The sequence below is a fragment of the Chelonoidis abingdonii genome, chromosome 7 (genome assembly GCF_003597395.2).
Source record: "Chelonoidis abingdonii isolate Lonesome George chromosome 7, CheloAbing_2.0, whole genome shotgun sequence".
Classification (NCBI taxonomy): Eukaryota; Metazoa; Chordata; order Testudines; family Testudinidae; genus Chelonoidis; species Chelonoidis abingdonii.
Window position 1 is genome coordinate 34,819,956 of NC_133775.1, and position 14,855 is coordinate 34,834,810.

The 14,855-nt window shown below is 36.2% G+C and overlaps 1 protein-coding gene across 3 annotated transcripts in view; it reads left to right on the top strand.

Annotated features, from left to right (window-relative positions):
• Nucleotides 1–14,231, top strand: part of MTF2 (metal response element binding transcription factor 2) — a 54,186-nt gene extending 39,955 nt beyond the window's left edge. For 2 of the 3 annotated variants that reach the window (XM_032773016.2, XM_032773018.2), the window contains 9 exons: nt 307–402; nt 660–728; nt 1,538–1,661; nt 6,266–6,333; nt 6,730–6,900; nt 9,628–9,736; nt 9,879–9,937; nt 10,055–10,159; nt 11,856–14,231. In XM_032773016.2, the coding sequence (XP_032628907.1) occupies nt 307–402; nt 660–728; nt 1,538–1,661; nt 6,266–6,333; nt 6,730–6,900; nt 9,628–9,736; nt 9,879–9,937; nt 10,055–10,159; nt 11,856–12,213 (1,159 nt within the window). In that variant the 3' untranslated portion in view covers nt 12,214–14,231. The remainder of the gene's footprint in view (nt 1–306; nt 403–659; nt 729–1,537; nt 1,662–6,265; nt 6,334–6,729; nt 6,901–9,627; nt 9,737–9,878; nt 9,938–10,054; nt 10,160–11,855) is intronic. The other variant, XM_032773017.2, reaches the window with a different exon arrangement.
• The last annotated feature ends 624 nt before the right edge of the window (nt 14,232–14,855 follow it).

Genomic DNA, 14,855 nt, shown 5'->3' on the forward strand with positions numbered 1-14,855 from the left:
CATTATAATAAACAGAATTTATTTTATTCTACAGCTGCTTATTATTTGCATTTCTTCCACCTGAATAAACAAGAACAGACTAGTCAGTTTCCCTTGTTTGTAGACAGTTTCTAGTCATTTTCACCATGGAACTAAAATTTATTGAAATCTCTATTGATGATACACTTAATAAAAATCTTATTTTTAAATTTTTGGTCAACTTTGACCTAATAGTCTTTCTAAATATAATATGACACATTGTGTTGGGGAAATATTTGCAGCAGTTTTATTGTAACACTTGTCTTATTTTTATTTCTGTTGGTGAAGCTGGTATTTAAAGATGCTGCAGTGCTGCAAATGTAACCAGTGGTTTCATGAGGCTTGTGTGCAGTGTCTCCAAAAGCCAATGCTTTTTGGTGACAGGTAAGAAGCTTGACCTGAACTTTGATTTGTTTTTTTTATTTGAAATGTGGATTGTTTTAATCCTCTGTTTGTATTTAAAACATAAAATATTAAAATAGTTGTAACTCCGAAAGCATTTTAGAATGCAGTTTGTAAGGAAGACGCAACAAAATGAAGTGTATATTTAATTCTCTGGCTATTTAACTCATGGCATCTAAAGAGTTAAGTTTGTCTTAAAAGCCATTATCTTAAAATCTTAATTTTATTTTTTGTTCTAGGTTTTATACATTCATTTGCTCAGTTTGCAGTTCTGGACCAGAGTACCTCAAACGTTTACCCTTGAGATGGTAAGTACAACTTAAAAAAGAAATATGTAACCCTCTACCCACTTTTCTCCTGGACATCATGTCTCTTTGTAAACCTGAGGATCATCCGGTTTATATTTTGACTTTGGGTGGTACCTACTGCTTCTATAAACAAAGGACAGGTCTCCTTCAAAGCTAGTTATTGTGTATCCTTAGTCATGTTGTTAATGCATGATATCTAGGGTCCTCTTCCTTGGACAATTCAATATTACAAACCACTGCTGGCTTGGGTATGAGAAACTTAAGTCTAAACAGAATCTGTTACCCAAGTATAGAGTACTGCCATTGGGCAAGCCAAATACAGTGTGCACATTAACAAGCATTTTAACATACTTTACAATAGAATTTCCTAGTTGAGAATTAGAAGTGAGTTGTATTTGAACCTTGTGAACTTGAGCTCTTCTGTACAAATACCGAATAAGTTTGCAACATGAATAAATATTTTATGGAAACTCATTTGATAATTTGCCAATGTTAAATTCTTGTATTTATCTTGCATCAGTTAAATATTCTAAGATCTAAACAATCTTTGGAACTAAAAGGGCATCATGGCAGTGGGGTGAGGGCTAGGGATAAAACAGGGCATAAGTCAGAAAAGAGGGATATAAATGCAGATTTTATAAGAATATTGTTTTGAAAATTTGAGACTGTTTGTTTCTAATCAGGCTTTGTACTCTTTTAGCCATATTGTGCAAATATTTTTGTGCAAAGCTATTTCAAGGACTAATGGTTTGTAAAAAATTAAAGAAATAAAAACTTAATGTTTTTGATTAAATATTTCTGAATTCTAGGGTAGATATAGCACATCTATGCCTTTACAACCTAAGTGTTATTCATAAGAAGAAATACTTTGATTCAGAGCTTGAACTTATGACATACATTAATGAAAACTGGGATAGATTGCACCCTGGTGAGGTAGGTAGTTGAAATATTCTTTTCTTGCATTTGTTTTTCTTAGCAGTCAATACATTCACAAAACTACTGGGTGAGTGTCTGTGGCCTGCAGGAGGTCAGTCTAAATTATTATTATGGTCCCTTTTGGCCTTAAAATCTGAAACAAAAGTAATGAGACATATGGTTTTAATAGACTTCTAGAACTATTCAGCATAACTTTTAAGTGTCCTAGACTTTGAGCTATAAAATTTAGTATGATCCAGATAACTATTGCATAGTTTGTTGTTCAGATGACCACTTTCATTGTTTATACCCAAGCACTGAATCTTTGTTTGTTTTTTATATCTTCCATTTAGAAATATGACAACAATAAGGCATTTTCCTGCCCACTGTCCAGGCGAATTAAGTACCCAAGAGGTTAAATAGATTAGTAAACTGTTAAAAGTAGCTGTCAAAGTAAGACTCTGTGTGAAAGCCAGAACACGAGCTTATTAGCAGCTTTATGACAACTAAAGTAGAAAATGTCTGTGAATTGATTTTAAAATAGTCCTTAATAGGAAAATAGGTTAGGGGAAAATGAAGAGAAACTGAAGTCTGCAAACATTTTCCATATATGACAGAAGCTTTTAATTAAAAACCACCTAAACAAATGCTGTTCTTGTAAGTGTGTATATACTTAGTGTGTCAGAATAAAAGTGAATTGTAATATTTTCCTTCTGTATCTCAATTAAAAGAAATTTTAGTGTTCTAAAAAAACATTTTAAGCACTACATTACTGCAGATGCATCTACATATGACCTGCATAGGATCTGTCAGTTAGTATTTTGAATCATTGAGGTGCTGAAATAGAATGGTTTTTGCATTTTAACCACCTCAAAAAAAATTGATGTTACTATTAATACTTTTGCCATATTTGGTGCTTTGAAAAACGTTGGCTGACATTTACAAGTTATGGGATAGAAATCTTGAACTATTTTTAATTTTAAGCATCTTTCTCTTTACTAAATTGCGACCTTTTTTGTAAAATTTAGCACGCACATTTTTTCACAGAAGGTCAGTATGTCAGTGCCACCTGCTATTATCATTAGACTGTTTTTGACTTTTTTTCCAGTGACGTGACAAGGCAGCCTGTTGCTGCACCACTGTGCTGCTTATTTTCAAGCTAGTTGATTTGCTGGGTAATTGCCTGAAGATTAAAGAAATTCAGTTCCCTAAACAAACCTACTCCCCAATAAATCTGATTTAGGGAGAACAAGTGTTAACACATGGGGTTGTAGTTCTACATGTAATGACAGACAGACATAATTAATAGCTAAACTAGTGTTGACAAAAAGCATGCAAAGTAACTTTTTTTTTCTTTTTTTTTCCCCTTAAAATCATTTCAGAAAGTTTTTTGAATTCTTTAAATACAGACAGGGCTGTTCCTAGGAGGGTGTGGGGCCCAGGACAACCCTCTTCCCCCTCAGCTCTAAGCCCCACCCTCACTCCAAGCCTCTACCCCTACCCCGCCTCTTCTTGCCCCTGCTCTGCCTCCATTCCACCCCTTCCCCCAAGCCCCCGCCCCTTTCTGGCTTCTGCCCCCTCCCCGAGCAATGCAGGGGAGGCTGGGGTTGGGTCGCTCGTTGCTGCCAGTGCCAGGCCCCCCACTAATCCCTCAGGCTGCCCTGGATTCCATTTCCCCCTGAAGCGTGCAGACCCTCAAAGCATGGGGTCCAGTGTGGTTGCCCCAGTCCATCCTATGGACGGGACGGCTCTGAATACAGATACTGTATTCAATTGACTTTTAACACTTTTTATATCCTGATTATGCCCTAATTTGATGTACTTTTTGTTTAATAAGTTAATATATCTGTGTGGTCCTTTTTGCCTAAGCCAAAGTAAACATGAGACACAAAATTCAGGTTTTTTAGATCTCAAACACCTGTTGTTTGTCACATTCCTAAATTCTGGAAAAACACACTCAAACTATGTTCAGAAACTTTTGGGTGTGGATACTTTTGAGTCTAATTATGACCCATCTTAAATAGCAGTAATTAAACAGAATTATTGTGATAGAGGTATCTGGATTAATTAGAATCTGATGTATAGCATGTTTGCTAATTCTGAAGTTGATTGATTAATCATTTTTAGGAATTCTCATGTTGAGCCTTTTATATAAATAATAAAGATCAGGTCAATGTGTTCTTTGCTTTTCTTTTTTCTGTGTCTATTCACAAGTATAACTTATTTTACCAAAAGTAAAAATGTGTTAATCTATAATGAAATACAGTAGCAGAATAGTAGAGAATGTGGTGAGTACTCACTTTTCGTGGCATTTCTATAAGTTTTTAAAAAACTGAATATTCCAGGCACGACCATGACCTTTTAATACATTGCATGACAAGTGGACTAGATATCTGGTTTTAATTTCTGGTTTCTTACTATTAGGCCAGAAGTAAACCTTCTTTTATTTATAACTATCCTCAGATATAAACAAAACTTGTTGCTAAAACCATTATTGCATAGAGAGAATGAAAGCAGGAAAATGCACTCCTGTCTGTTAAGTGGTGCTTCCAGCTGGTTAAGCAGCAGCGTTCGTAAACTTCCAGAGGAGGCTGCTTGCTTTTCAACCAGAAGGCCAAATTCTGTAATGAACTAGGAGAGTATAGATAGTGTTGTCCAGTAGAGGAAAAGTGGAGTGGGGGGAATCTTCAAGATTTGGGCATAAATATTGTAACTTCCGTGCCTCTCTTCCACTAAGGGAGAAATGAAAAAATAGTGAAAAATTGTATGCCAGTCAACTCTGTATTTTGATAATGCTGGTAAATCTTGGGTTTTTGCAAAGCAGTGATTTATCAGGAATTTATATTGTATAAATGTTTCCTAGATCTCTCCTTGCATTTCTGAGGAGTCCATGGCGTTTAGAAATAACTTTTTTTTATTATTATTATTATTTTCCTTCAGACCAGTGCATTTTTAATTAATAAGAGGCTAATTTTCTTGACCCTTATGTAAAATAGGAGAAAGGTGGTGGACTGGAACTAGGGCTCCTAAAACTGACATTTCAGAGTCATTGTTTTTAGAGTGAAAGAATTGTTACAGAAGTTCTATATTGATTCTGTAGCTCAGGTCCTGCACAGTTGCAAAATCTGCTGTTGGCTCCAGAATTCCAGAGACTTTCTAAATACATGGGATGTATATGTGGTGTGTACATATACCCAACAGCTAGCTTGTGTAAAGTTAATTTTTTCATTAACATTCTTTGGTTAAATTAGTTTTGAACGCTTTCCCTACCCCTGTTTTTAGTAAATTATCTCTGATGAGAGTTCCGGTAGCGCTTTTCTCTTGCACAGTGGTGGGTCACTTTTGTGGGCTTTTTTAATACTAATAAAAACTAAGTGTTAAATGTGGTGCCTTGCCCCTCTGCCACAAGTTTTGCGGATGTGGGGATATGGTAAGGATTTATTAAAAAAATTACCCTTTGGCTTTTCTCCTTTTGTATTTTTTAGTGGTATGAGTTTGTACTTTGTTGCAAGTTGTAAATAATCAGTCAGCCCTCAATTACATGCTATTTGTCCTAATCATGAATTGTGGTAAATTATTGGCCATGACTATATAGTCAAAGGTCCATATACTTCACAGCAAGGTGGATATAACTTCTGGGGAACCAGAATAGAATGTATATGTAAGTTCTTTGGTAGCTTCCTTGAAATTTTAAAAAAATGTTATGTTAAATATGAAAATGAGTAGTAGTCAGTACTGTGGAGTCTGTTACTTATTTAAATAGTGACTTAAATTTATTTTATGTTGTCCCCATATCTTCAGTTCTTAGGGTTAAGTAGGTTTTTGTATTGGCAACTCATGAATGCATTCTATAAGCTTTAAGAGGGAAAGATCAGGTTTCAGTAGCTGGGAAGAAACTATTTGGGACTTTTGGCATCATAAGAGGAAGTTTAGGATTGTGGGGTAAACACTTTGAGCCTAATTCTGATTTACACTAAACCCTATTTACATATTTGTTAATGAAAGGATGTTTTAAAGTTGGGGAGTAAATATTTTGCCTCCACTTTAAGGCCCTATTAGACTTCTTGAGTGGTGTTGAGCAACCTTAGATTAAATAATAATTAGGCCCCTTAGCAGGATATGTCTGCTAAAATGATGATCAATTAAATAGTTAACAATATTGATATATAAACTGTCTTGTACTTTCAGGGTTAACCCATTCATCTCAGTGGAATATTTAACACCACAGAGTTCTTGTTCCAAGATATCTGCAGGCTCATGAAGACAACACTGCATCAATTTATAGTCTATATTTCTATTGTATTTATAAGTTTGTGGTTGAGGTTTTCTAAAAAAAATTGTAAGAGCTACAAGAAACAATTTTCTTTTAAAATGAAAGCTTAAATTCTCTGGCAAGGATGGATTCTGCAGAAAATCGCACAGCCTAGACTCATGGAATACATTGAGTACTAAATATAGTAGCCCATGCTTGGGGTAAGGCAACTTTCACCATAAATTATACCTTCAAGACATACTGTGATCACAAACCAGTAGTTTTTAAACAAGCAGAGCTCTGATCTAGATCATTGGACCTTTGTTACTGAAAATACCAGTAAGTTAAATCACTTCTTAATACTTTACAGCTGGCAGACACTCCAAAATCTGAAAGATATGAGCATGTACTGGAAGCATTAAATGATTACAAAACCATGTAAGTTGATGAGGTTTTATTATACATATCAAGTGCTCTTTTCACATCTTTCTTTAATGTAGATTCCCCCACCCCAGTTATCCTAGAAACTTTACCCAGCATAACTATTGGTGGCTGCAAGTGGCATTTTTACTAGATAAACTAAACTCTTTCTATGTTGAATATTTTGTGGTGACAGAGAGCTTTGGAAGTCCGCTCACCAGCAAAACTTGATTTAACTTCCATCTTTTCCCCCTGTCTTAGCATTACATATTGGGGTGGAGTGGGGAGAACAAAATAGGATACATAAAACTAGCATTAGAAAGAGGTTTCTAGTTTGCTAACTTTTTAGTTTGTGTACTTTTAAGATACTTTTGGCTTTCTCCAATATCTGAATTTTAATTCTTAATCACTTAGGTTTATGTCTGGAAAAGAGATAAAGAAAAAGAAGCATTTGTTTGGCTTGAGAATTCGTGTTCCTCCTATGCCGCCACATGCTGCTTTGAAGGCGGAGAAAGAACCAGAGGGAACATCTCATGAATTCAAAATTAAAGGCAGAAAATCATCCAAACCCATACCTGATGCAAGGTAAAATAGATCAACAGCATAGTGACTTCAGGACTTTGTAATGGAACTGAAATCATACAAAAAATAGCTGTCAAAAGTACCAATATTGCCTTAATGTTGTATCGTGCTAAAAGTTTATTCACCCATTTTAAACAACCCTAGGATTAATGTGTAACGAATTAGTGAGGCAGAGATAGCACATACCTATTATGTAGATACTGGCTAGTTGATTAACTTCTTAATGAAAGTAGATGGATTTTTTTTTTATTTTTTTTTTTCTTCCTCCAGCAGACTAACTTTGAATTTTGGGTCTAGAACAATATTGATTTCAAACTTCCATAAATATTTTAGATGGTCTGTTATCAGAGAGGGTCTCTCCCCAAAAGTTTTAAGTACATATTATGCATTATTAAACATGTATGTAGGTGAATAACTTACTTCTGCACTTTGAGTGCAATTGCTTTAAGAATATAGAATGATCTTTACATTTATGCACTGATCTTTTGAGATTGTTATGAAATCAGGATGTTGAGTTTAATCTGCTTAGCCTTTAGAAAGACCTCTTGAAAACAGTTTAATTTAGCATCACTGAGAATAGAAAATAGATTCTAGCTAACCAGACCTTGCTGCTCTTTAGTAAACAAAAAACATTGCTTCTCCTGTTATGCAACTGTCTGAATTAAGATTTTAAACAGGAGATGGGATTTCAAATGGTAAGACAAATTCCTAGATTATCTACTTTTTAAACACAATTGATTTTTAACACTATCAGAATTCTCTATAAATTGAACATTCTGTATTGTGGCGAAGCATTGACTCACTCGCGCGGCACCTCCTGCTGGATGTCCAGGGAATTAGCTCGCCAGCCTAGAGCGCCCTCTGTCGGCTGGTGTCTTGCTTGTTGCTGGCCCCTGTGTCCCTCCTGTATCCCCACAATCTCTGGGTCTCCCTTCCCAAGGGAATCTCCAACCCCCTACCTCCACCTTGCCTCTGTATATAGCTACTGCCAGTCACCATCTAGCTCCTGCTCACTGGGGCGGACTGCAGTGTACATGCCATTCATCACTGGCAAAGGGGGGTTTGGACCTGCTGCCTTTGCCTACCCCAGGCTACCCCTCTGTAGCCCCAGTACCTGTTCTGGCCTTTATTCATAGATTCTAGGACTGGAAGGGACCTCGAGAGGTCAAGTCCAGTCCCCTGCCCTCACGGCGGGACCAAATACTGTCTAGACCATCCTTGATAGACTTTTATCTAACCTACTCTTAAATATCTCCAGAGGTGGAGATTCCACAACCTCCCTAGGCAATTTATTCCAGTGTTTAGCTACCCTGACAGTTAGGAACTTTTTCCTAATGTCCAACCTAAACCTCCCTGCTGTAGTTTAAGCCCATTGTTTCTTGTTCTGTCCTTAGAGGCTAAGGTGACCAAGTTTTTTCCTCCTCCTATGATATGCTTTTAGATACTGAAACTGCTATCATGTCCCTCTGTCTCTCTTTTCCAACTAAACAAGCCCAGTTCTTTCAGCCTTTCCTTCATAGGTCATGTTCTCAAGCTTTAGTCTATCTTGTTGCTCTTCTCTGATCCTCTCAGTTTCTCCACATCTTTCTTGAAATGCGGTGCCCAAACTGGACGCAACTCCAGTTGAGGCCTAACCAGTGCAGAGTAGAGCGGAAGATGACTTTCTCGTGTCTTGTTTACAACACACCTGTTAATGCACCCAGAATCATGTTTGCTTTCTTTGCAACAGTAGCAACTTGTGGTCCACTCTCTAACCCTAAATCCTTTCTGCCGTACTCCTTCGTAGACAGTCTCTTCCATTCTGTGTGTGGTCAAACGATTGTTCCTTCTAAGTGGAGCACTTTGCATTTATCTTAAACTTCATCCTGTTCCTCAGACCATTTCTCCAATTTGTCCAGATGATTTTGAATTATGACCCTTGTCCCAAAGCAGTTCAATCCTCCGCAGTTGGCATCATCTGCAAACTTAATAAGCGTACTTTCTATGCCAATATCTAAGTCATTGATGAAGATATTGAACCGATCCAGTCCCAAAACAGACCCTTGCAGAAACCCACTTGTTATACCTTTCCAGCAGGATTGGGAACTATTAATAACCACTCTTTATCGAGGCCTGCAGCCCGGGGAGTTCTCCAGGGTGGAGCTCCCCAGCTCCTCTAGCCTTTCCACAGCCCTGCTGCAGTCTAGGTACCATTGTCAGCTCCCAGGCAACCAGGCCCTTCTCCCTCAAGAGCTAGAGGAAGAGTCCTACAGCTCCTGGCTTCCTTGGCCTTTATAAGGCTAGCTACAGTCTGATTGGGGTGTGGCCCCAGCTGTGGCTGTTTCCCCAATCAGCCAAGGCTTGCAGCTCTCCCTGGCAGCAGCCCTCATGCAGCCTCAACCCTGCCCCCGGGGCTGACTTCAAGCCCTTCAGGGCCGGAGCGGGTGACCACCCCGCTACAGTATGAATGTTCAAACATTCAAATATGCGCTCTTCCTAAACCACTGAGTTGTAGCATATGTCCCTGGAAAGGTTTTAGATTTTGTCTGTTATCTTGATGTTGCCATATTACACTGCAGGCAAAGATCTCCAACTTTTTGTCAATTTAGCAAATTTTAATTTACAAGGATAACCTCATTTAGCATAACTGACTTGGAGTAAATGTCTAAACTTTTATTTTACACTGATTAAACCTTTTCCTTGGACAAGTCACGCCAATATTTTAAAAACAAAATGTCATCTTTCTTCTAGGGAAATAAGTAATGGCATTGAAAAACAGGGGAAGAAAAAATCAGTAGGTCGTCCACCTGGCCCATATACAAGAAAAATGATTCAAAAAATTTCAGAGCCGCCGTCTTTGGTATGAGTTCAAATAATTCAAATCTTTCTATACTTCAGAATATCATTTCTTAGGATATGACAACTAACTTTTAAGCTGTGGTTTTTGAAAATTTTGATCATTTCTATTGAAGCTATCTGAATTTTTTTCCCTTACTTCTCAGGATAAGGAACCAGTCCCAGTGTCAGAGAACCCGGCCTTGGATTTACCCTGCTCTGTTGGGTAAATGAAAAAACTAAATCATACTAATAACAGCTCATTTTTGCTTGTCAAATGTCAGATTAATTGGTTAATGTTCAATTACTTTCATTACATGACAAATGTGTTCTTATGTCTCAGGAGATCTGATGGAACTGCTCATTCATCCAATACCTCAGATGTGGAATCCACAGGTGCTGCCAGTACAAAAGAAACTACCTCATCTAGCATTTCCAGGCATTATAGGTAAATAGTGAATTATCCATTAAAAAGAAACATGCAGAAACCTCTCTTAATCTTTTTCTCTAGGTTAATTTTCTGAAGGAGGAAAAAGAAAATGGTGCGACGATACTTTATCATTAATTGACAAAGCAGCACTGATGTTGCAGGCATCCTACAGAGCTTGCACTTGCTGAAACATTGAATTTTCTCTTTCTCCTTAAAATAGCTTTTGTTCAAATTAGGCCAATTTTTCTTTGATTACTAACTACTGTTTAATGTTGAGATACAGTCTGCACTTGAACTGTTTACAACAAGATGAACAACTGGACTGCCATTTCTTCAAATTAGACTTCTAATTAATGTTAATTGATACAAAACTCAGTTTGGTAGGACTAACTTGCACCTCAGATTCATTTCACTTTAACAGCCTTTGTTTTAATAATTTCTATTAATGTTAAAGAAAATTAAGTACTCAATTTATCTAAAATTATCAAGTACAGTATATTTTCCACTGGGATTGAATCATCTTGACACACAGATTTGGTAAGTTAATCAGTTATTTAAGAAAAACCTGGTCTTCTGGATGTTCCACAAATATCTGTTGGGCAGTTTTCTGCCTCATATTTAACATTCCTAAAGAATCTCTGTCAAATTGAGAGAGTTTAAGGGTCTTGATTCATGTCTTACAAGCTTTGTCCCAATTTTAAAATTTCAAATACATTTGATATGACTTGTCTTTTTTCCAGTCTAAAGCTGGCAAGTGTCTTCATCTGTGTGGAATGACCAGGTTTTTACACTTCTGCAGTTTATTTTTAATGTTCAAAACACACTGAATGAAACATTTTTTTTGCAAACAAGTCACTTCATTTAAACAGTGTCTTGTGTGCACCAGTTTAGGGTCATAGCATTATTTTTTTTAACTTACCAAGTCCATATTATGTCTTAGGTCACCAGCCATTCCAGTGTGCAAAAATGTAGGTGTAAATATGCCTTTTTCAAATACTTAAATCCCTCACCCCTTTAGTATGACACTAACAATGCTACATCTTGTTCTTCTTTTTAGTCATCAGTATATCTAGTCTGTGAATTTTGCGCACAGACCTTTTTACCCCGATGTAAAATGTCCACGAGGAGTCAGAAATTTCAGACTCTAACTATTGATATAGAGGAGACAATATATTTTTTAAAAAAAAAAGAACTGAGGTGCACTCGATTTAGAAAATGCAGCGATATTTTCTGTAACTGTGAGGGCTTGTCTAAATGAGAGAGTAGCACCTGGTTTAGTTTAGTGTGAATTTAAACAGATTAAATGAAACTGGTGCAAATACCATTAAAGAGGGGCAATTAGGAACAGATTTAAGATAAGCCAAAAGAAGAAAAGTTGCCCTTAAAAAGGGTGACCAGACAGCACGTGTGTAAAACCAATTTAATTAAACTAGTGCAACTTTCTCATATAGACAAGCCCTTACATAATAAACTTCCTGAAGCAGCCATTTATCATCTTATGTAAAGCACCTATTGCTCTATATTGATATCAACAAATCATAACTAATGAGTTGTACAGATATTACTAAAATAGTAAAGCAGAATAAAACTGTCCACAGGAGGCAAACTTTTTAAATAAACAGTATTTCTAGGACTTAATGTTGGTGTGTGTGTGTGTGTGTGTGTGTGTGTGTATATATATATATATATATATATATAAAATATTTTTTTTTAGTAGCTTATCAGACTCCAGAAAAAGGACTCGTACAGGAAGAACTTGGCCTGCTGCAATACCACATTTGAGGAGAAGAGGTCGCTTTCCCCGAAAAGCACTCCAGCCTCAGAATTCAGAAATTGTAAAAGATGATGACAGCAAAGAAGATTATCAATATGATGAACTCAATACAGAGATTCTTAACAATTTAGCAGATCAGGAATTGCAGCTGAATCATCTAAAGAACTCAATTACTAGTTATTTTGGTGCAGCAGGTAGAATAGCTTGTGGTGAAAAATACCGTGTTTTGGCTCGTCGGGTAACCCTTGATGGAAAGGTGCAGTATCTTGTGGAATGGGAAGGAGCAACTGCATCCTGACTGTAGGACTGAACATTATGTTCACTGCACTGTCATCTGTTGGTAAAGTTTATAACCCGTGGCTCCGAAGGAAACATGTTTTTACTGTGTTTCTAAAAAAAGAACCAATTTAGCCTTAACATGTACTTGTTAACATTACAAATATTGTGATAAAGATTTTTCTTAAAATCAGATCTGATACTTAAATTTTTTAATGTGACCATTGTTAGATTGTTTTAGGTTGGGATATTTTGAGTTACAATTGCTTATGTGCATGGTGTTTAAAAAACCTCCTAGATAATTCCATGGATCCAGTTTTTTGTGATTTAGGGAAAATACCTAGCTAGCACAAATCTTTAAAGAAATCTTTGTCTGTTTTCTTACCCAGATGTTTGCAGAAATGTATTTCTATTTCAGTACACTCTAGATTTCATAAAGTGCAGTGTATATAATGCCTACTGTAAAATATTGAAATTTTCTTTCAAGCAAAGTGTAAAAAAAATATATTGAGCCTGTAAATTGCTCTTTGACTAGACTTCATTGTCTTTTTAATATATTCTTTCTGTGTGTGTGTGTATAAATACACACAATGTATACACGCGTGTGTGTATATATGTGTGATTGTGACCTATGCAATACAAATTATGGGATTGGGCAGCTTCTGAGTATATGTCCCATAATTCTTTTATCAGGAATAGTTGCAGTATTTACACAGCAGCATTTCTTCTCAGGCTTTATTGGATGCTGTTGCTTTCTATTTACTAAGGAAAAGTGTCAAACCGGTGCAGTGTCTCCTGGCAATGGGTGCAGTCATTGATGTTCATATGCTCTTGCTAATACAGTCAGTTATTTTCCTTGTAAATCAGCCATTCAAAACATAAAGCAGGATTTTAAAATGTTGAACATGAACTCTATTAGAAGTAACACTTTAAAGTTTTTGTGGCACATTGATTGTAAATTTTGTCTCCCAGTTATAAAAGTAAGTCAACAGGAGCCACACACAAGATTCCTACAATGTCTGTAGTAATTGTTAGTCATGTTTGATAAATGTAGAATGAACAAAGTATTTTATTGCACAGGGTCAACGAACAGTATGTTGCCATTGAAGTAACAGTACTGCTTTTATAACAACTTTACCTCTTTTGTTTTTATAAAATGTACCAAGTTTTAAATTGATAACTTTATTTTGCTCGTAAAGAGACAGTTTATCACCAGTGTTAGATGTATTTTTCTTTGTCTGCTATTTTGAGGGTCTTTAGCCAAAGAGTAAACAGAAGAATATTATTGTTTTGGTGGTTATTCACTTTACTGTCTTTCTTACACACTTGGAGTTTGCCACTGAAATAATGTTATGTAATATTTGTTAATTACATAGTGGTTTAAATGTACTCTCTGGTTCAGTAGTTATTTATTCCATTACTTATTATTTGACTTTTTTTTTAATTTACTGCTTGTCTTGAGCATCTTCAAAAGATGATTATTTTTCTGTCACCTTATTGCCAAAGGAAGCAGAGAAAACTTTGTTGCCCTGTGCTTGGTTCATTGTTGGCCAGGTAATAATAAATGAGCTTTACAAAAGTGCTAATTAAGAACTGCCACTTCTGTTTACCTTCACTAAAATGTGGTTTTTCTCACATACCCTCAGCTGTTAATTTAAAGATGCCTTGCCTGTAGCTGTAATATTTTGATAAAAGCAAGTTCGTTAATTTTTGAATTTTTATATCTTGGGGTAATCCAAAATGTAAAGTCTTTGTAACATTACTCACATCTGTATCTGTCTTATTTCACTTTATCCAAATCCTTTTAATTCTAACTGAACACCAGCAGTATTCTCAGTAATGCTTCTTTTTGAAGATAAATATTGGAATATACATGGGGGAAGGGAGAGGGAAATAACAATTGTCACACTTACATTGTCCATAGTCTTAACTATTGTGAATGTCTTTGTTTCATTTTATTGTGGTGGTTGACATGACTCTGATGTTCAGTTTGTATTTCTGGAGTTGCGTTTCTTAGAATTAAAGAAGACCAACATTAAATGTGTGTATTTTTTGATAGGAGTTTTTGCTTCTGTATTCATGTGAAATACGTACTAGTACTTTGAATTTTTTCCCCGATGTCCTCCCTCAAACTATAGCCATACCTCTAACTTTTTTTTGAGCCTGTTGCCCTGCACGTACACACAGAAGCAATAGATCCCTGAAAGTGTTCCAGTACACACAGGGAATGTTTTGGTCATAAGAGGTACTCTTTGCATCCTCCTTATGTGAATACAAATATTTATAGTCATGGATTGTTAAAAGAAAAAGACAAAGATCACTGTTTAACATCAATTTGTGTATCAATCATTATTTTGATTTACATGGGTCTAAGCGTGAACTTTCATACCCACTGATTTTGCAGCTCTTTACCCAGGTTTCTGATTAATACTTTGTCCTTATTTGTTTATTCGTATTACTGTAGTGCCAGAGATCAGAGTTCCATTGTAGTAGGCTCTGTACAAACATAACAAAGGCCCAGCTCTGAGATCTTACAGTCTAAGTGTAAGGTGGATAAAACAGACAAGGGAAGCACAAGGACACAATGGAAGTATATTGATCACTGTGAAAAACAATGTTCACAGCAAAACAGCTGCCTAACCATTGTCAAGTTTTATGTAGGCA